The sequence below is a fragment of the Balaenoptera musculus genome, chromosome 18 (assembly GCF_009873245.2).
Source record: "Balaenoptera musculus isolate JJ_BM4_2016_0621 chromosome 18, mBalMus1.pri.v3, whole genome shotgun sequence".
NCBI lineage: Eukaryota > Metazoa > Chordata > Mammalia > Artiodactyla > Balaenopteridae > Balaenoptera > Balaenoptera musculus.
In genome coordinates, this window is record NC_045802.1 from 9,441,309 (window position 1) to 9,462,341 (window position 21,033).

The 21,033-nt window shown below is 33.5% G+C and overlaps 1 protein-coding gene across 6 annotated transcripts in view; it reads left to right on the plus strand.

Moving 5' to 3' along the window:
* PDS5B (PDS5 cohesin associated factor B) overlaps positions 1–21,033 on the plus strand; it is a 197,071-nt gene that overhangs the window by 170,602 nt on the left and 5,436 nt on the right. Inside the window, exons 25-33 of one of the 6 annotated variants that reach the window (XM_036831559.1) lie at positions 3,973–4,177; positions 6,494–6,608; positions 8,388–8,520; positions 8,856–8,975; positions 9,860–9,922; positions 10,498–10,643; positions 13,669–13,774; positions 18,647–19,086; positions 19,177–19,287. In XM_036831559.1, the coding sequence (XP_036687454.1) occupies positions 3,973–4,177; positions 6,494–6,608; positions 8,388–8,520; positions 8,856–8,975; positions 9,860–9,922; positions 10,498–10,643; positions 13,669–13,774; positions 18,647–19,086; positions 19,177–19,287 (1,439 nt within the window). Of the gene's footprint in view, positions 1–3,972; positions 4,178–6,493; positions 6,609–8,387; positions 8,521–8,855; positions 8,976–9,859; positions 9,923–10,497; positions 10,644–13,668; positions 13,775–18,646; positions 19,087–19,176; positions 19,292–21,033 lie in introns of those variants that run through there. The other 5 variants (XM_036831560.1, XM_036831564.1, XM_036831561.1 and 2 more) reach the window with 5 other exon arrangements.

Here is a 21,033-nt window from a genome sequence, read left to right on the forward strand (position 1 = left end):
ATTTATATTTGACTATTTGCTTGTAGTTACACCTTGTTGCAAAAGTACAGATAATTCTGTCCTTTGATATCTATTATATCTTTTTTTATTCATACCTTCTTAACCATTCTTACTGCTGTACCCATCATTAGCTCCTGGTCAAAAATATTTAGGTGCTTACACTCGTAAGAAAGAACAAATCCCATATATTTTACATTGCCATTCAAGTCCTTCTAATATTTGGACCCAAATAAACATTTAAAAATCCCGTTTAGCACACTACCCTTTACCCATGCTTATTTCAACGAAGCCGAACATTTTTTTCTTTTATGTACCTGTGGTTTGCTGCCTCTAATTTTGTTTTCACCCTCTCATTTCTACACATCCAAATCCAACCCTTTCTGCAAATCAAGGCTCAGGCACTGCCTTCTCCAGAAAACTTGCTCTTATTCTTACAGCAGGTTTCCTTTTGATCCGCTACAGATTTTATCTATAGTCCTCCGGTACATACATGCATTGTGCTTAGTTATGTACCTATGGTTTATTTCTCTTTACTTGAGTTGAGATCTTTAAAGGCAGTATTGTGTCTCAGTGACCTTTGTCATGTATTTGAATAGAAAGTAAATATGGAGGAATAGAAATTCAATAATAAGAATCTTAAAATTATTTAATAATTACTTAGGTATTTTAGAATTTGAATGCAGTTCATGAAAATTTGCTGTGTACTGCTATGTGCTATGCATTGTTCTAGGTTCTGTAAATGCAAAGATGAGTCATGGCTACAGCCCTCAAGAAGATAACCTCTTAGGAGAACAGAAAATATAAATAAGCATTGATAACACAGTGCAGTACACAGAGTAACTGAACTATTTGCAAGATACTAGAAGTAGCTCTACGGATAATTTATACTTAAAAAGTACACTTTGCTGTACAGCAGAAATTAACACAACATTGTAAATCAACTATATTTCAATTTAAAAAAGGACATTAAAATTTAATTTAAGATGCAGACTAAAATTAATTTCTTAGTAGTGAATAAAAGCTTTGATTGGAACTTTATCCTTGGGAAAAATATTTTGTAGTATTAGACACCATCTTCTTTATGTTGAACCAATTATTGGTTATAAGTATAATCATGAAAGTATCAAGTGTGCTTTTTTGAGAGTGTATTTTTCCTGATAAAAATTGTATCACTCTATCCTTTACTTCACATGTTTTTATAACCTCGTCAAAAGGGTAAATCTTTACTTCACATTTTTTAATAACCTAGTCAAAAGGATAAATCTGTCCTTTGCTTCATATTTTTTTAATAATCTAACGAAAAGGGTAAATCTTTGCAAAAAACAAAAAACAAACATTGGAAGACTTCCTCAGTTCCCAGGAGCACATGTTTTAATCTTTATTCACATGATTCTCTTTTGATGTACATGTTGTATCATCATTGTGGTCAATTTTCTCATCTTTTGTTGTTAAATGTGTCAGTTGCCTGGCATATGATTTGACAGTTCTTTTCTAACATGACTTTAATGACTTTTTGAAACTCTTCTACGTTTGCTGTGATTCACAATTGACTTTGTAATGAATTTGCATTGTACTGTTGGATCCTCGATGATTAATGAGAGAATGACATGGTCTGTCCCCCTAGTGTATCTAACTAGGGGGACAGGGATAGGGGGAGGGATGTTTGAGTGCTGTTCAGTGTTTTTGTTGCTTGTTTGCTTTATTGAAGTATATTTGATTTATAATACTGTGTTAGTTTCAGGTGTAACCAGCTTAGTGATTCAGGTTGACTTTTGCAGATTATATTCCACTATATAGATTATTACAAGATATTAGGTATAATTCCCTGTGCTATACAATAAATCCTTATTGCTTTTCTATTTTATATATAGTACTTTGTATCTATTAATCCCATACTCCTAATTTGTTCCTCTCCCTCTTGTTTAATATTTTAATGAATGGTCTGTTCATTTGTGAATATATTTGTGATATATTGACTTTTACTTACACAGTTTGTAATTGGGTATCTTTATAATAAATAATTGAATAATGAAAATTCCTCTCCCTATAGGAGTAATACTGAGGAAGGAATGAGATAAGTTTAACTTCCTTTTGTGGATTATGAGGGTAGATGATAGACAATATTTCTGTGAAAGCGTGACTGCTTCTTTTTTTTAATTGAAGTATAGTAGGTTTACAGTGTTGTGGTAATTTGTGCTGTACAGCAAAGTGATTCAGGTGTGTGTGTGTGTGTATATATGTTTTTTATGTTCTTTTCCATTATGGTTTATCACAGGATATTGAATATAGTTCCCTGTGCTATACAGTAGGACCTTGTTGTTTTTCCATTCTATATATAATAGTTTGCATCTGCTAACCCCAAGCTCCCACTCCATCCCTCCCCCACCCCACTCTCCTGGGCATATGTCTGGAAACGATAAAAACTCTAATTTGAAAAGATACATGCATCCCAGTGTTCATAGCAGCACTATTTACAATAGCCAAGACATGAAAGCAACCTAAATGTCCTTCAACAGATGAGTGGGTAAAGAAGATATGGTATATATATATATACAATGGAATATTAGCCATAAAAAAGAATGAAATTATTATTGTATCATTCTTTTTATGGCTGAGTAGTATTCCATTGTATATATGTACCACATCTTTATCCATTCATCTGTCGATGGACATTTAAGTTGTTTCCATATCTTGGCTATTGTGTATAGTGCTGCTATGAATAAAGGGGTGCCTGTATCTTTTTGAATTATAGTTTTGTCCGGGTATATGCCCAGGAGTGGGATTGCTGGATCATATGGCAACTATGTTTTCAGTTTTTTGAGGAACCTCCATACTGTTTTCCATAGTGGCTGCACTTGACTACTTTTTTAAAAGTGGGTATTTGGTATTGTAGTAAACTGAAGTTTAAATTAAATGAAAGAAGATACCCAAAATAAGGATTTAATGATAAGGGCAAGATGTTATGACCTAGGTTTCGAAGAAAAACAAAATTTATATTCTCGATAGAAGAAATAAACATAAAGTTGCAATAATATGAAACATACCACATGTTATGTTCGTTGGTGGAGTGTAAGGTGTAATAATGAAAGTCTTTTTATGTCATAGAAGGTCTTTGTATGTCTCATATATGGCTCAAAAGTCATATGAGCTTTTCCCTATAATTTAGAAAAAATTCTCATAATCTGTGTACCAGATATTGTGCTAGGTTTAGAGGCACAGAGAAAAATAAAGGTGTCGTTCTCATCTTCAAGGAACAAACAGCACTGGTTAAGACAGATAAACCAGTCGTTTTCATACTGTATACTAAAGGCTATGGTGGAGATACGCACAGAGTGCTAAGGGAGCACAGAAGTGGATGCAGGATACAGATTTCGCAGTGATTTCTGGAAGATACAGGAGCTGTCGTTAAAGATGAGGACTAGGAGAGTGGAGGTGGGTGGTCTAGAAGAGTGAGTAGTGTGAAGAAAGCCGGCACAGTGGCAATGAACAGATTGGTTCATTTATAGAACTAAAAGTAATGTGATGTTTCTGAAATTAGTAACTCTTGCCTTCAGAGTTGTGCATTTCAATATGAATAGTTTTTTAAATGATAGGACTAAAATATATAAATTGGACAGAGTTTTATCTTGCTCAGCAAATGAAAAAGCTAAATATTAGATAGTGTTCACACTTTTTTTTTTTACATATCTCATTTATTTAAGTTAGGATGGATTAATATTTACTAGTGTTATCTGTTTTAAGATTACATTCAATATGTTCTAACACCAGGTAGCTGGTAGTTATTAGGGTCCAGGTGATCACTCCAGCCTTGATATTAACTTTATCACATCTCAGTCTTGTGAACAGAAGCAGTGGTTGTGGGTAAACTTGCTGTGTTTACCCTTCTGGTTACCTGATATAGCGAATTTCATATCTAAAGTTGTTACTCTTTGGTACCCTGTGGATAATATGTGGAATAATTGTGTCTTTCAGGATGAATGCTATCAAGTAAGACAAGTGTTTGCTCAGAAACTGCACAAAGGTCTTTCCCGATTACGGCTTCCACTTGAGTATATGGCAATTTGTGCACTTTGTGCAAAAGATCCTGTAAAAGAAAGAAGAGCTCATGCCAGGCAGTGTCTGGTAAAAAATATCAACGTGAGACGCGAGTATCTGAAACAGCATGCAGCTGTTAGTGGTAAGCGTATATGAAAATGAAAAGTGTACTTTCCCATCCTGCCAGTTTTCAGTTTTATAGAACACAAAATGATGTTACTGTTATTTATTTATTATATTCTAATTTGCCCTCATTAAATAAGAAGTTATTACTGTTCTTCAATAGCAGCTTTTCCTTTTAATAGGTCATTTTAAAATATAAATGCATGGGTATTTAAATATCAACCCATAGCTCTTTATGCAACTGACTAAAAGGCCAAGGGAAAAAAATCAGTGACTTTGGAGGTAAATAAAACAGTAAGCGAGGGAATTCCCTGGTGACACAGTGGTTGGGAGTCCGCCTGCCGGTGCAGGGGATACGGGTTCGAGCCCTGGTCTGGGAGGATCCCACGTGCCACGGAGCAACTAAGCCCACTCGCTGCAACTAAGCCCACTCGCTGCAAGTAGATAAAGCCTGCGCGCAGCAACGGAGACCCAACGCAGCCAAAAATAAATAAATTAAAAAAAAAAAAAAAACAGTAAGCGATACATTTATGAAGATTGTCTAAGTACTATCTTTTAGTTTAAAAAAGTACAGGTCTTTGATCTTTATTGGTTGTCCTCACCTGTAGCTGACATTAATAGCAGGTTCCTGTGTGCCGTTTTAAATCTGCTCACTTTACCCCATCCACACTATTAGTTTTTGTGCCCCTCTGACTTCTGTGACTTGATCAACAGCATTAAAATCCATTCAGTTATGCAAGTCAGAAATCAGAGGCATTCTTCACGCCTTCTTTTTTCCTCTCATTGGTCACTAAATCCTCTTAATTCTTCTTCTGGATATCTTGAATATTTCTCCTCAACTCTCCTACACTGCTGTATTTCACTTGGATTATTTTATATACTCCTGACAAACTCCCTGTTGTAAATGTTCCCCTGCCTCTGACCCACCTCCAGCTGTGTTACACCACTGTCAAAATTATCTTTCTAAAACAGATCAGATCACATCACTTCCTTGCTTGAAACCTTTGTCGATTCCTTATTGCTCATAGGATCAAGTTGAAGCTCATTAGCACGGCCTTTTATAGTTTACTCTCAGCCTGAGTTTTAAGCTTTCTCTCTAGCTACTCCTGACTATAAATTCTGTGCTCATTGTACTCTGGATTATTTGAAATTTGTAAAGCCATCTTTTTTCTCTGTTGTCAACTCTGTCTGGAAATTGCATTCCCCTTCTGTCCAAACAAATAAACTAACAAAACCAAGGAGAGTGGTTTGCCCCTTTTGAACCCTTTAAAATACAGTTTTGGTGTTACCTCATCACTAGGACCCTCTTTCTTTCTGTTCCTAACTCACATTGAAGTATAGCTTCTGTCCTGTCCATGCTTTAGTGTGAGGTCTTTATCTAGTCTTATGCATCTTTATATTTAAAATAGTAAGCCCCAATAAAAATAGAAGGCCTGGAAAAGAGTAAGCACTCAATAAATGTTTGACAGACTTTTTCACTGCCTTTTGAACCTTGCTACTTTTTTCTTCTATACCTACCTTGAAATGAATGATATTACACACAAACTTATTCTCTTTGAGTTCAGCAATAGAAATAAAGAAAACTTGGTGCCTTATTGACACATACATTATTATACTCTAGATTGAACATCTGATTTAAAATTTTGAGAGTAGGAAATATAAAAAGAATTGTTCAGAATATGAATCCTGGTCTTTTGAGTAACCTTTATTAAAACTAGTTAGGATTTCCATTCTACCTCTAATGGAATATGCTGATCTCAGTCAAAATATTAAAATACTTGAATTTAAACTAAAAAGATGTTTGTTATTTAAAATGCCCTAGAAACAATGTCTATTCCTTTATATCTGTTCTTATGTTACAAATAGTATCAAATAGTATCAACCGTTACTCCTGTTTTTGTGTCATATTAACTGAAAAATTTACTAGTTTTTTTCATTTTGCTCTGCAGCTTACAAGGGAGTGTTGAACATAGAGTTACTAATAATAAGAAAAATAGATCTTATGTTCCTTAGTCTTGAATATAGTTTGGGTCACTTTTTCCCATATCTATTGAAAATTGAAATATTTGTCTTTGTAGCCTCAGCACATGGTGCATTTAGTAGGCAAATCAATATTGGCCATGATGAATGAATGAATAAACTTTAATTTATGATGTACCTCAACACTGGACATTTCAATATATTTTCCTTCCAGTCATATTGTGGTAAACTATTGGGATGCAGGAAACATAGTATCAGAGAGAGAGAGAAAGAGAATGAGTAAGATTTGGTTTTCTAACCTGGCTGTTTTTGTTTTGTTTTGTTTTGTTTTTTTCTTTTTCTTTTTCTTTTTCAGAAAAATTATTGTCTCTTCTACCCGAGTATGTTGTTCCATATACAATTCACCTTTTGGCACATGACCCAGATTATGTCAAAGTACAGGATATTGAACAACTTAAAGATGTTAAAGAGTAAGACTTTTTCCATCCCATTTTCATATTTTCTGAAAGTTTTTTCCCTTTCCTGCTGATAATGGAATCTCAGTTATAATTAGTGTATTAAATTTATTTCATTTCTTAGGAGTTTAAGGTTCTTTACCTTATTTGTTCTCTTATTTTTCTTTTTTCATACCATCTCTTCATGTTTCATTTCTTATATAATTTCCCAAAACAACTTAGCATAATTACTGTGTTACTGACCTATTTCTCTACCAGTCTGGCATTTCTTTTTTATTGAAGCAACCCATTAAGAGTTTCCATTCCAGTTCTTATCTTTTCCTACTTTCTTCTGAAACACTGTATAGATTTTCATGTGGGGAGAATTAATACTCTCTTTTATTCACATAGTAAGCACATTTTCTTTGCAGTTACTATCTTCCTCCATAAGGAATAGAGAATAGTCTAATTTAATAATGGGCCAAGTTGATAACCAGGCAACTGATTCCACTTACTACTTCATTGGTGATTCTCTAATTAAAGTTTATGACAATTACAGTTCTTTCAAAGATTCTTGTTGAGAGGCCAGAAGACTCTATATGCCTGGGTGTGGGATAGGGGAATATAACGGTATTTAGAGAAGTCTTTGTAAGACTACCAGAGTTCTTTAAAATATGGATGAGACCCTGTTTCTGTTACAATAAAGAATGACCTTTGTGGTTTTGAATAAATTAATTTCTTATGCCTTTAGCTTCTATTAAAGGAAAATAACTCTTGGTTTCTTGATTCATAGAAATATTTTATAGTTAAATATTTGAGGTGCTTCAAGAGAATAAAATTAAATTATTGATAACTTTCTCATGACAAGAGAAAAAGCCTTTACCCTCTTTTTGCCACAGTTTCTATTTTTAAAAAATAAGCAGTTAGTTTTCCCAAAATGAATTCTGTGTTAGAGTGATTATATAACTAATGACAGCTTTTAGCCACTCCTCCTTATCAGAACACATTAGTTTTTGAAATAGATAAAATATTCTTTGGAATTTACTAAACATTTTGTGCGGTATTTGTAAATTGCCCTAGTACAGCCATGAGTGATCTCCATTCCAGCAGAGAGCCACACCAGAAGAACTTATCCTGTGCCTGAGGTCTCAAAGGTTACTTTTTTCCCTTCTAGAATGATACCTTGTTTCACATTTCTCTCTTCTCCCATTTTCTCCTCTGTGCTATCCCTCTGTCCCATTGTGTCTGCATAACACAGAGACAAAGCACTTTCAGTATTTTCTTGAGTAGAATTTAATGTAATTAACTTTAAAACTGAGGTACTGAAACTTTCTTTTACTTTTTTCTTTCTTTAAGCAAAAGCAGTATGTAGAGTTGTCAGCCATGACTTTTTCCTCAGATTTATTGATGAAGATTCTTACTGTTGAGTAAGGTGGTTAGATTTTCTTGAAGGCTTCCAATCAGGACTACAGTCAGTCTTGAATATTTGAGGCTTCACTTTATGTATGGCCCAGTTATTCCTTTAAGCAGTCTTCCCTTCCTGTCATAGCCAGGGATTAAGATCACTTCATTCTTTCCACCATTTCTGTTTCTTTTTAACCTGCCTCCCTAGGAAAGTTAGTGAGACTTTGAAAAGGGGTATTACGAACTCCCACGTACATTGCCGATATGTTGTGATATGTGTGTGACATATTTTTTTTTCTCTATTGATTTACAGCTGTTTATTTTTAATTTTTCCTGCTCCTGGAGTTCATTATATTTATATTTAGAATTATTTCTGTATTTAACAGTGAATTTTTTCTTGGTATTTTTTAGGTGTCTTTGGTTTGTTCTGGAAATATTAATGGCTAAAAATGAAAATAACAGTCATGCATTTATCAGAAAGATGGTAGAAAATATTAAACAAACAAAAGATGCTCAAGGACCAGATGATGCAAAAATGAATGAAGTATGTAATTCTTTGTAAAGTTATGATTCCATGTTGATTTCAAGCATTTGAGTATAGGGTATGAAACTTCTGTAGACAACGTCAGTCTTTTCTGTTAGTAGTATAATAAATAATAGTATTCATATTAGTAATAATTAGACTTACTAACATAGAATTAATATAGAATTAGTAGTAATGCTGTTACTAGTAAACTAATGAAAATAATAGAGTAAGTCTTTTAACTTACACTGTTGTCCTGAAAACTGCATACTAAATGCATGTTCTAGAATTACTCCTAATTCTCAGAGTCTAGGATACTGATTTAAGTACCTAATTTTCTTTTAATACCATTGCAGAAACTGTATACTGTGTGTGATGTTGCCATGAATATCATCATGTCAAAAAGCACCACATATAGTTTGGAATCTCCTAAAGACCCAGTACTACCAGCTCGTTTTTTCACCCAGCCTGACAAGGTAGTTATTTTAGGATTTGTTTGTATAAGTTGAAATAAAATGTATTCTCGACACTAGGTTGTGGAAGATCACGAAGAATCAGTATCAAGAAGTGACCCACTACTAATGTCATGAAAAGGTTGCCATGAGTCTTAACAGTGTGGTTCAAGACCAGAATATGGGCCAAACTGGAGGACACAAATAGGTTCCGAGATGAGTTAGGATGATCTAGAGTTTGTATTCCAAGTTTTATGCTAGTCTAAGAGCACAGGCAAAAATGTGATCAAAGCTTGTAAATCTATGAGATAATGGCCATTGATCCAAAATGGGGAGGAAAATGCTGATAGAAATAGTCTGAAGTTATAAGCCCTTGAGATTTCTAACTGGTATGAGGAAACAAGCAGAGAACTGACACTAAACAGGCCCAGGACCCTGGGAACACTACAGGGATGTTCCCAAACCACTCTCAGAAAACTCAAGTATTGTATGATACTAAAAAAGGTGTTTTTTAGAATCTCTCTTGGAGTTTTATAGTGCATCTAAGCCTGTTAAAGTAACTGAGAGGAAACAGCCACTACCTTTTTCTTTTTTTTAAAGCAAAATACCAGTTAACGTCTTACCCAGTGTACAGTGTTTGCTGATGAGCTCTTAGAGCTCTAGCATGTTAGAGCTCAAATATGTTGTGTTAGTACTAGAATTAGTAAGAGGTTAGTTTAAGCTTATTACAGCATTTAAAATCAGTGACTAAAATTTTGTGTTTCAACTGACTATTTAGTTTAAACAAATATGTATTTTATAATGTACTTTAAAACAAAAGCTGCTCTATGCTTTGTTGGCTTTTGAATCACCTTGTAGATACAGTGCTTCAGTAGTCATTGACTATGATTTTTTTCTCTTGCTTGTAGAACTTCAGTAACACCAAAAATTATCTGCCTCCAGAAATGAAATCGTTTTTCACTCCTGGAAAAGTATGTTTTGAAAATTGTTTTAATTTTTATGTGGTAGTTTATTTTAGTGTGACTGTTGGCATAATTATGTTATTTAGTATTTCTTTAAAAATTGATGCATCAAAAGTATTAGATATCTTCCATTTACTAGTAAGAAATAGTTATATTTACTATATAGATGCAAGCTGAGATATAGAACTTGTTTTTTAGCTTATGGTAAAACCCTGGAGACCTTCTTTCAAATATTTTATCCTGTAATATTAAGATAAAAATATTAAAGTAAAAAGACATCTTCTTATGTCCTTCCCTAGCAAGAGTCTAATTATCAATTGTCATTGTTGACTATACATTTTATGTGCTCTCACTTCCTATGTAAGCCTTTTACTGCAGGTAACTAAGAAACAACTATTATTCTATTTATATAGTTTTATATTTGTTCAGTGATATTCAATTTATAATTCTTATTTTGCTGAAGGATAGGCAAGTTTTTCATGATTTGTATATGTAAATACTTTGACAGGTGTTATTTATGATTCTTTACACCTAAACTTCTTTTGGTTTTAATCAAATAGAAAGATATGCATTTTCCATTTCAGCCTAAAACAACCAATGTTCTAGGAGCTGTTAATAAGCCGCTTTCATCAGCAGGCAAACAATCTCAGACAAAATCATCACGAATGGAAACTGTAAGCAATGCAAGCAGCAGCTCAAATCCAAGCTCTCCTGGAAGAATAAAAGGAAGGTAAGTACATAAGAAATACCATACTTAACATTTAAGGACTCCATCAAGGCTATGAGATCTAAAATAACATCATTTACATTTAATGTCAGTGAATGAAAATCAGTGCATATCTGAACATTCCTATTTTAACACTGGTAGCCATTTACAAGTTAAATGTATTTGCTTGTTCACTTAGGTAGGTACTCCATCTTAGCCTTTCATATTTTAGCTTGTTGGGGCAATCATTGTTGGTAGACATAAGCTAGTTTCCAAACTAAATGTCTAGTTCATCCATACAATGGAATACATAGTCATTAAAAAATGATGAGGTATGAGCTCATATGAAGAGCTTCCACAATATATTATTGAGTGAAAAAGGCAAAGAATAGAACAGTGTAAAGTATTTTTGAGTTTTTAAGAAGGGTTTGTATTTTCATTTGCTTGTATATTCATAGAAAGTTTTGGGAAGAGTACACAATGTCTTAATAGTGTTTACAATCTAGTGTAGGAGGGAGATGATTTTATATTCTGATACGGTTTGAATTTCTTTTACCATGTACGTATATAAACTTTTTTGTTAAAAAAAATAGTTTAAAAACGTATTTTTGAATTATGCTTTGCAGGAGATTTTTTTTTTTTTCTTCTTAAGAAAGAAAAAAGGAAAATAATTCACATTTTACCTGGTTTTAGCATGGGGCTTAGCATACCATTTGTCAGCAGCAGAGCCTTGTACAAGGCTAAACTGCCACCGTTTATTCGTTTTGCTAAGTTATTATGAAAGATTATGTTGTCTTTTGCACTGTTCATAACCAATCAGTAAAGAAGGGAGGAGACATTCTAAAATGTCTTATCAATTTCCTTGTAATGAATAAATTATTAAGTGATATATAGTATAATCGAATTAAAACAAAAATTACATCTGAAGTTCTTGTTTTTTCTAGATTTCTGTTTTAATGCATATTAGTGGCTGATACCTAAGTGACCCTTCTTTACCTATGTCATTTAGACATTTTTCTACTGGATGGCCTCATATTTAACATGACCAAAAACATTTCCAGCAATTCATTTCCTAAATTACTGGCTTTTCTCCTTGAATTCCTGGTTATAATCAGAGATGATCTAATTCACCCATCTAGGCTAAGAGCCTCAAAATTGTCTTTGATTTTTCCCCTGTGCTAATAAGTTTTGCCAGTTATTTTTCTCTACAGTGTTTATTTAATACTTCTCTTTTCTGCTATCATCATATCATTCATTCCCTTTCTTTAATTACTGTAGTATTTGGCTATTTCCCTTTCTTATTCCTCTGGCTATGTATTGTATATCATATCACTGCTAGATAATCTATTTATTTATTTATTTATTTATTTATTATTATTTTTTAATCAGTCATCAATTTTATACACATCAGTGTATACATGTCAATCCCAGTCGCCCAATTCAGCACACCACCATCCCCACCCCACCACGGTTTTCCCCGCTTGGTGTCCATACGTGTGTTCTCTACATCTGTGTCTCAACTTCTGCCCTGCAAACCGGTTTATCTGTACCATTTTTCTAGGTTCCACATACATGCATTAATATATGATATTTGTTTTTCTCTTTCTGACTTACTTCACTCTGTATGACAGTCTCTAGATCCATCCACATCTCAACAAATGACTCAATTTCATTTCTTTTTATGGCTGAGTAATATTCCATTGTATATATGTACCACAACTTCTTTATCCATTCGTCTGTCGATGGGCATTTAAAGGGTTGCTTCCATGACCTGGCTATTGTAAATAGTGCTGCAGTGAACATTGGGGTGCATGTGTCTTCTTGAATTACGGTTTTCTCTGGGTATATGCCCAGTAGTGGGATTGCTGGATCATATGGTAATTCTATTTTTAGTTTTTTAAGGAATCTCCATATTGTTCTCCATAGTGGCCGTATCAATTTACATTCCCACCAACGGTGCAAGAGGGTTCCCTTTTCTCCACACCCTCTCCAGCATTTGTTGTTTGTAGATTTTCTGATGATGCCCATTCTAACTGGTGTGAGGTGATACCTCATTGTAGTTTTGATTTGCATTTCTCTAATAATTAGTGATGTTGAGCATCTTTTCATGTGCTTCTTGGCCATCTGTATGTCTTCTTTGGAGAAATGTCTATTTAGGTCTTCTGCCCATTTTTGGATTGGGTTGTTTGTTTCTTTAATATTGAGCTGAATGAGCTGTTTATATATTTTGGAGATTAATCCTTTGTCTGTTGATTCGTTTGCAAATATTTCCTCCCATTCTGAGGGTTGTCTTTTCGTCTTGATTATGGTTTCCTTTGCTGTGCAAAAGCTTTGTATTGTATATCATATCACTGCTAGATAATCTTTTTTAAATGCTACGTTTTCAGGTTATTCCATTGCTTGGAAATCTTAACTGGCTTCCCTTGTTTGTTTTCAAGACCATTATATAGTTTTACCCAGTCCTCATCTCCCATTGTTATTCACAACAAATGACTCGTAGTTTCCCTACTTTACTTTTGGTTAAACTTTCTTTCAGCCTTTGTTGCTTTTTTTCTCCAAATCCCATGGGTTCATTAAGATTCTTTCTAAGGGAATGAGCTAGGTGTGTTTGAGAGATCAATTTGGCTGGAGAGTAGGAATGAGAGAATAATGGTCAGGGATGAAGGTGTGAGGTACCCAGATTATGTTTGGACTTTGTGGGTAATGTAAGGAATTTGGGTTTGATTTTAAGTAAAACTGGAAGATGTTCTAGAGTCTAGTGGTCTAATTTGTGCTTTTAAAAGATTGCCCAGATTATTGGTGGAGAATAGAGGCGCTAGAATTGAGGTAGGAAGTGCCACTTTGGAGTCAGCTAATAGTAATCTAGGGAAGGGATGAAAAGGGAAGATGATGGAAAATAGCCAAATGGTGTTAAATATGATACTAAAATGGATACTTTTTGAAAAGAATGAAACTTTTCCTCATAAAGTTATAAAGCTACACTAGGGAACAGGAAAAACTTTTAAGGTTATTTGATTGTAATAACAATTACAAATGTCTATATTAAAAGGCTTGATAGTTCTGAAATGGATCACAGTGAAAATGAAGATTACACAATGTCTTCACCTTTGCCGGGGAAAAAAAGTGACAAGAGAGACGACTCTGATCTTGTAAGGGTGAGATATTTGGTTTGATTTTATAATAAGTACAATAATAATAATTTTTACTATGTAAATAATCATTTTTACACTGAAACCAGTTAATTTTGCTCTCCAAGTTTGACATCTGATTTTACTCACAAATTTGAGTTTATAATTATCCTCTACCATGTAATTTAAGTATATTGAACCTCTTGTGTTTCTTGTCACTCTAGTAAGCAATCTTTATTCTTTAGAGCTTTGGAATCAAACATGCCAGTTCCATACTCAGAACTGCTTGGCTTTTGTGTTTTTTTTAAACACAGTAAATTTAGGCTTAGCCTTAGAGAGGAGGCTAGAATTCGGGTCCTTAAAGTTTCCTTCATTTCAGTTGATTTCCTGAGCCTTTAATTACTAAATAAGTTTCTAGTAAATATAGGAAATGCTACTGTTTTCATAAAGTCCTTGTTTAGTTTTAAAATCTTAATAGCAATGATATTGATGTGTGTGTGATAGGCATAATTTATAAATGTCATTTGAAGACAAATTTGGTACTTTTAGTACAGATACAGAATACAGTTATGTATTGCAACACAACCTGATGGCATTAATAATTGAGCACATTTTGACTTTCGAGGTTAGCTCTAAACATTTCTTGAATAACCCATTAGGTTCCCTGAATGAGTTCCTTTATCAGTGAAGTGTGGATACTTAGGTGGTAAGGTTTATCAGAATAAATGAATTAGCCCAAATGAATGGTTGTTGCTGCTGTTTTGTTATAAAGATTAATATTTTTGATTAATGATTATCATAATAATGAAAGTTAATGTGTTTTAATCTACTCGATTAATAGAGGCAAAAGGTTATTAATAAAAACATTTGCTTTCTCTGACATAGAACTTGCCGTCCTTTCTTCCACTGGCCCAAGCTTACATATCCCACGAAGTTTAAATTATTTTCAGTTTTTTTCAGATTTCTCCAGTAATTTATTTTAGCAGATTGTTTCTCTTTCCACTTAAAAAAATTAAAATTCTAAAATTCTTACTAAATCCTAACTATACTATAAATTTGGGTTTTTATTGGCTGTTTAAAATTTTCACCCAAACAGAATTAAAAATTAATTGCTTAGCCAGAAAGGAATCCTGTTATCTTGATTTATGGAAGAATCCATGAGTTGGAAAAGGTATTTATGTCTTCTAGTCCTGCTTCTCACTTAGTGCAGAAATTCCTTCATTATCATTTATGAGAGTTGGTGCTTGAAAATGCCTTAAGTGGAGAGCTTATAATTTCTCTCATTTGTTGGAAACCTCAACTAAGCGACCCATACCCACATATACTGCCTCCTTTCCCTCCCCACTACCCCCTTAATTAGGAAGCATGGTTAATATTTTGCTAGCCTATAAATTCCATATCTAGTTCTGCCTTTTGGAGCAATGCAGAACGAAGTCTGTTTTTTATAGAACAGTTTTGAATTTCTGAGCTTTTGAGATTTATTTATATAATTAATGAAGGCCTTTGGCTGTCTTTTGTGTAACATTGCATCCATTTCCAGAAGAACCTTATTAATAAGCTCGTTTCAACTGAAATATTCTCAAAGAGGTGAGCATTATGAGACAGAAGTTCAATTTAAAGACCAATAAATTATGGTGAAAGAGTATCGTCTTTTTTTTTTTAACAATTTTATTTATTGATTTATTGATTTATTGATTTATTGATTGATTGCTGTGTTGGGTCTTCGTTTCTGTGCCAGGGCTTTCTCTAGTTGTGGCAAGTGGGGGCCACTCTTCATAGCAGTGCGCGGCCCTCTCACCACCGCGGCCTCTCTTGTTGCGGAGCACAGGCTCCAGACGCGCAGGCTCAGCAATTGTGGCTCACGGGCCTAGTCGCTCCGCGGCATGTGGGATCTTCCCAGACCAGGGCTCGAACCCGTGTCCCCTGCATTGGCAGGCAGATTCTCAACCACTGCACCACCAGGGAAGCCCTCGTCTTTTTTATATACTACGAGCTTCACATAGAAATTTCACTGCAAAGGGATTATTCTTCATATACATTTGTATTGTAATATTTAGTTTTACAAATAACATATTTTCCGCATTTCCTGCTTCTAACCTCAATTTTATACCCCCTCTGTTCTGAAAACAATACGGTACAAAATGAAAAATTAGAGAATGTAGTGCTTGAGGAAGCTTAGATTATTTTATGATATTCTCAAGAAAACAGACATTGAATTTCGGGTTTGCCAACAACCTTTTCCAGAGCATAAATGAATTCAGCCACTTTTTCAGATCTTTGGATGTCAGAATGAATTGTAGCATTTAAAATTGGAGGGTTTAGTTTTAATTTAATATTTCTCTTCCCATCTCTAAGTAATGACAGTTAATTTTTAATTTATGTACAAAACTCTAGATAAATACTAACAAATTAAAGCCAATTATTTATAGGTCTTTATTTTCCCCTAGATTTCAAGGATAATTTAAACGCTAAAAAGAATAAAAAGCAAATCAACATCCCAAATAAAAATACTAACAAGATAATCTCAGATCATGCCAAGCAGACATAAATAAAACTTAGAATTCATCCTTGACAAATATGAACTCTTTGTAAATTAATACTAGAAAGATACTTCATTAACATGCTAAAAGTTTTATCTGTTTAAATCAGTAGTCAGTGATTTAGTCAAAATTATTATTCTTTTTTTTTTTTTTTTCAAAATTATTATTCTTAAAGGCAAAATACTTGAAACATTCTTATTAAAAATCAGGAACAAAACAACCTGTTGTTTAAAATTGTTCTAGAATATTTGACCAGTTCTGAAAGACATTAAATAGGAGCCAAAAAGTATGACAATGAAAAAGAAGAGACAAATTTATTTTTATTTTTGTACTCTTAAAAAAAAATAAGGGAAGCAGTTGAAAAACTAAGAGTGTAGGCGTATGTATGTATGTATATATGTAACTATAATTTTACTCTGGTAATTTTACTTTATATCAGATGTACACTTGGGGGAAAGGGGATTTGCTTTACAACACTAACCATTACAACAATGAAATTAGATAGATGGATCTAAACATAACCTTAAAAAGAGGTAGGGGGAACCTATGTGGAGAAAATACCAAAAATGAGAAACAGAAGAGAGAGAAGACATGCCATATTCCTTCATGGAAAAAATGACTTAAAAAGTGACAGTTCTTTCTAAATGAAGATATCATTGTAAAATTCCAGTGTGATTTTAAGTCCATGTGGAAGAATAAAATGGATGCAAAAAAGAGGAGTAATAAGATCAGCCCAACCAAACACAAACATACTTAGTTATAATTAGTAAACTATTGTGCTGTTGTTACATTAGCCCAGAAACATTATTATTTTTTGAAAAATAATGCAAAATAAAGGAAGCATTACAAATCAGTGATTTTGAAATTGATTAGATGTCTGTTTGGCAGTGGAAGTAGGAAAAACAGTTTAGAACCTCAACTCAGCATCCTATTCTAAAACAAGATACAATAATGTCTTAGTCTGCTCAGTCTGCCATAACAAAATATCATAGACTGGGAGGCTTAAACAACACAAATTAATTTTCTCACATTTCTGGAGGTTAGGAAGTCCAGGATCAAGTGTGGGCCAATCCAGTTCCTGGTGGGAGCTCTATTCCTGGTTTGCAGATGGCCACCTTCTTACCATGTTCTTAACATGGTGGAGAGAGAGAGACAGCAAGATCTCTCTGGTGTCTCTTTTCATAAGGACACTAATCCCATCATGAAGGCCCCACCCACGTGACCTTATCTCAACTGAATTACCTCCCAAAGGCCACATCTCCAAGTACTGTTGTATCATAACACTTCAGCATATGAATTTTGTGGGGACACAATTCAGTTCATAACAAATAGGAAATAAAATTTAAATATACACAAAAGTGTAGAATATTTAGATTAAAACTCAGACTTTAATAAACAAATGGACAAAGGGCATAATACCAAGGATATAAATAGGCAGTTCACAGGCAGGAAACACAAATGACTAATTAAACATATTAAAAAATTATAAGTAATTAGATAATTTTTCTTTTCACTGATCTTTTAAGAATGTAAATTGGAACAAACCTTTTGGAAATTAACTTAGTACTATAAATATTATGTGTTTTATGCATGTGTATACCTGTGGAGAGCATTATAAATTCATATGCACTATTCTTGGTTTCTTTGAAGAATTTCCTCAGTCTCCATCTGCTGGTCAGTGCTTAAATTCTGTGAATGTAGACTGGTATTTCATTTTAAATTTGAAAGTCACTGATTTTTAAATTATTTTTTTTGTTAGTTGTATCTGGGAAGAAGTGGTATCTTTGATTCAGAAGTGTTTTCAGAATTTTTAATAAATGATGAATATGTTTAAACTTTTGTATCTTGCAACCTCCATTTATAAAATAAAAATAGTTCTTTTATGATGTGTATGCATGATATATATATATAACATAGTTGATATTTTATGTCTTATTATACATTGTGTGGTAAAATTAGGATTACTTAAATTGACTATCAAAACAGATCCATTATACTTTAGTATAGTTGTCCATTATTTAAGCATTGAATTTAGAATGTCCTTTTTTATGAAATAGCTCTTCACCAAAAATTTATAATCTAATCAAATACTGATCTTGAGAGGTTTCATTTGAGGCTCTCTAGCTTGAGTAAGAATAAAAACTTACCCTCTTACCCCCAGATAGTGTTTTAAATTAGAAAATTATTAATAAAAGCAAGTAAGTAGTTATGGTTCTGATGTACTTCAGAACTCTATACCTTATTTAGGTACATTTTTATGACTGAAGTGGATAACAGATTTTTTTTTTGATTCTTAAAAATACATATACTAACACTGCATACTAAGTTTTATATTTGAAATTGTGGCTTTTATTCCTAGTCTGAATTGGACAAACCTAGAAGCCGGAAAAAAACACCTGTAACAGATTCAGAGGAGAAATTAGGGATGGATGACCTGACTAAGTTGGTACAGGAACAGAAACCTAAAGGCAGTCAGCGTGGACGGAAGAGAGGCCATACGGCTTCAGAATCAGACGAACAGCAGTGGCCTGAGGAAAAGAGGCTCAAAGAAGATATATTAGAAAATGAGGATGAACAGAATAGTCCACCAAAAAAAGGTAAAAGAGGCCGACCACCAAAACCTCTTGGTGGAGGTACACCCAAAGAAGAGCCAACAATGAAAACTTCTAAAAAAGGAAGCAAAAAAAAACCTGGACCTTCAACAGCAGAAGAAGAGGAAGAAGAAGAAAGACAAAGTGGAAACACAGAACAGAAGTCAAAAAGTAAACAGCACCGAACTTCAAGGAGAGCACAACTAAGGTAAGTATGTGTAACTCTAAACTGCATACATTTAGTTACTATATTATAAATCATAATTTGATGCTATCCACATTTGGGTCTTCCCCAAAGCAGAGCAGAATCTCCTGAAACTAGTGCAGTTGAATCCACACAATCCACACCACAGAAAGGACGAGGAAGACCATCAAAAACGCCATCACCATCACAACCCCCCAAAAATGTGTAAGTTGTAAATAATATTAAATTTCAAACCAGTTTCAAATTATTTTGCAGGGGTTCATAAATTTCTAAATATACATAGGGCTGTATTTAAATCCCATATATTTAGCCCCATTACACTAGGTAAGATAACATTTTTGTAAACTTACCTAGGTGATTGATACCCAGTCAACCTTTGGTGACATTTGTACATTTTTACAGGTTTTAGACAAAACTTTATAAATGAATACCAAATAGTTTATTATTTCCAATACATACTTTATGGTACCTGAAGAGATGATGAAGTATTTTTAAATAATTACAGTATAGACCACATTACCTTGTCATTCCATGCTACAATTTTTCTTCATGTCTTTTCCTCAACAGCTTTAAAAAATAGCTTTTACACTTTTGCTTTGATTCTTTGAACCATGTCGGAAAGTAACAGGCATCATTTTTCTTAAATTACATCTGTGGAAATTATCACATGGTGATCTCAAGTTTTTGATGTCTTGATTTTGTTTCTTTTCTAATCACATTAACACATATGTATCTATAGATAGTTTTGGATGTTCACACAAGTACATGTTTATAGGAGAGTTACAGTAACAAATCTGTGTCCAAACTTATTAAAGTGACAGGTGCATCAGTGTTGTAATTTGTAAATTGGCACTTTTTTCTCCTCAAAGTGGAAATAGAATAGCGTGTCTTCTATTAGAAATTTTGCAGTTTTTCTGAAGGTAATTCCATACTTCAGTAGCTTGACTTTTCAGAGTTGCCAACAGACCTTGGTTAAATACTCAGTTACCTTCAAAGTTTTTCCTGTTCCTGTGTATTCCATAGGAAGAGGAAAAGTTACCTGAGTGTCTAGCCAGTACTTCCTGCCTTTTTCCATATAATTTTTCCCTCAGGTAAAAAGTAAAGGTAAGTACATTTTTGTGGCAGCTTCATAAATGTGTTTGTATTCGACCATGGAAAATCATTGTTTTTTTTCGATAAAAAAATATTCTTAAGGCATCTTAAATTCCCATGGTTAATTTTATAACAAGAATGTAACGGGGTGAATATCTTTCATGCTTGTAACTTTAATTTGTTTCTATTTGGGCCTCATAAAATTAAGGGCTTAGATGATTATCATGTTACCTCCTAAAATTACACAAGTTCCTCACATGAGTGTTATAAATCAAACAAGCATTTCTGTTAAAAAATCAATACAGAAAGAGATTCTGTATTCTGTCTTAACAGCCTAAATAACTTCCTTTCACTGGGAAGCCCCTTTTTAGAGGTAATGTAATAACATATGTTATGATTTGTCTGTTTTCTTGTTCTGACCTCAGTGGAATTGAGAAAGATTGTATAATTTTCCTTGTATTTTCTTCTGTTAATTCTGAAAAACTGAATCAAGTAAGTTTGAGTAATTGGTTTGAGTATGGATTAAACAATATCTATTTTTGATTGCTTATAGAAGTGATAGGCTAAGTTCTTAATTAAAAAAACAAATATTTATCAAGAGAGATACATTTAATTAAATGGTGGCATCTATTACATATTTTTGAGTGTCTCCTGTTTCAGAGAGTACTAGGTGCTAGGGAATATAGCGGCACGAAACGGGCACGATTCTTATCCTTATAGGACTTACCATCTAAATGGGCATGTAGTCATTAAATAATCACACATAAATATGGAATAATAAATTGTGATATGTGCCCTGAAAGATAAAGTTAGGGTGCTGTAAGAGAATGTAATGACAGGGCTGGGGAATTGGGGGAG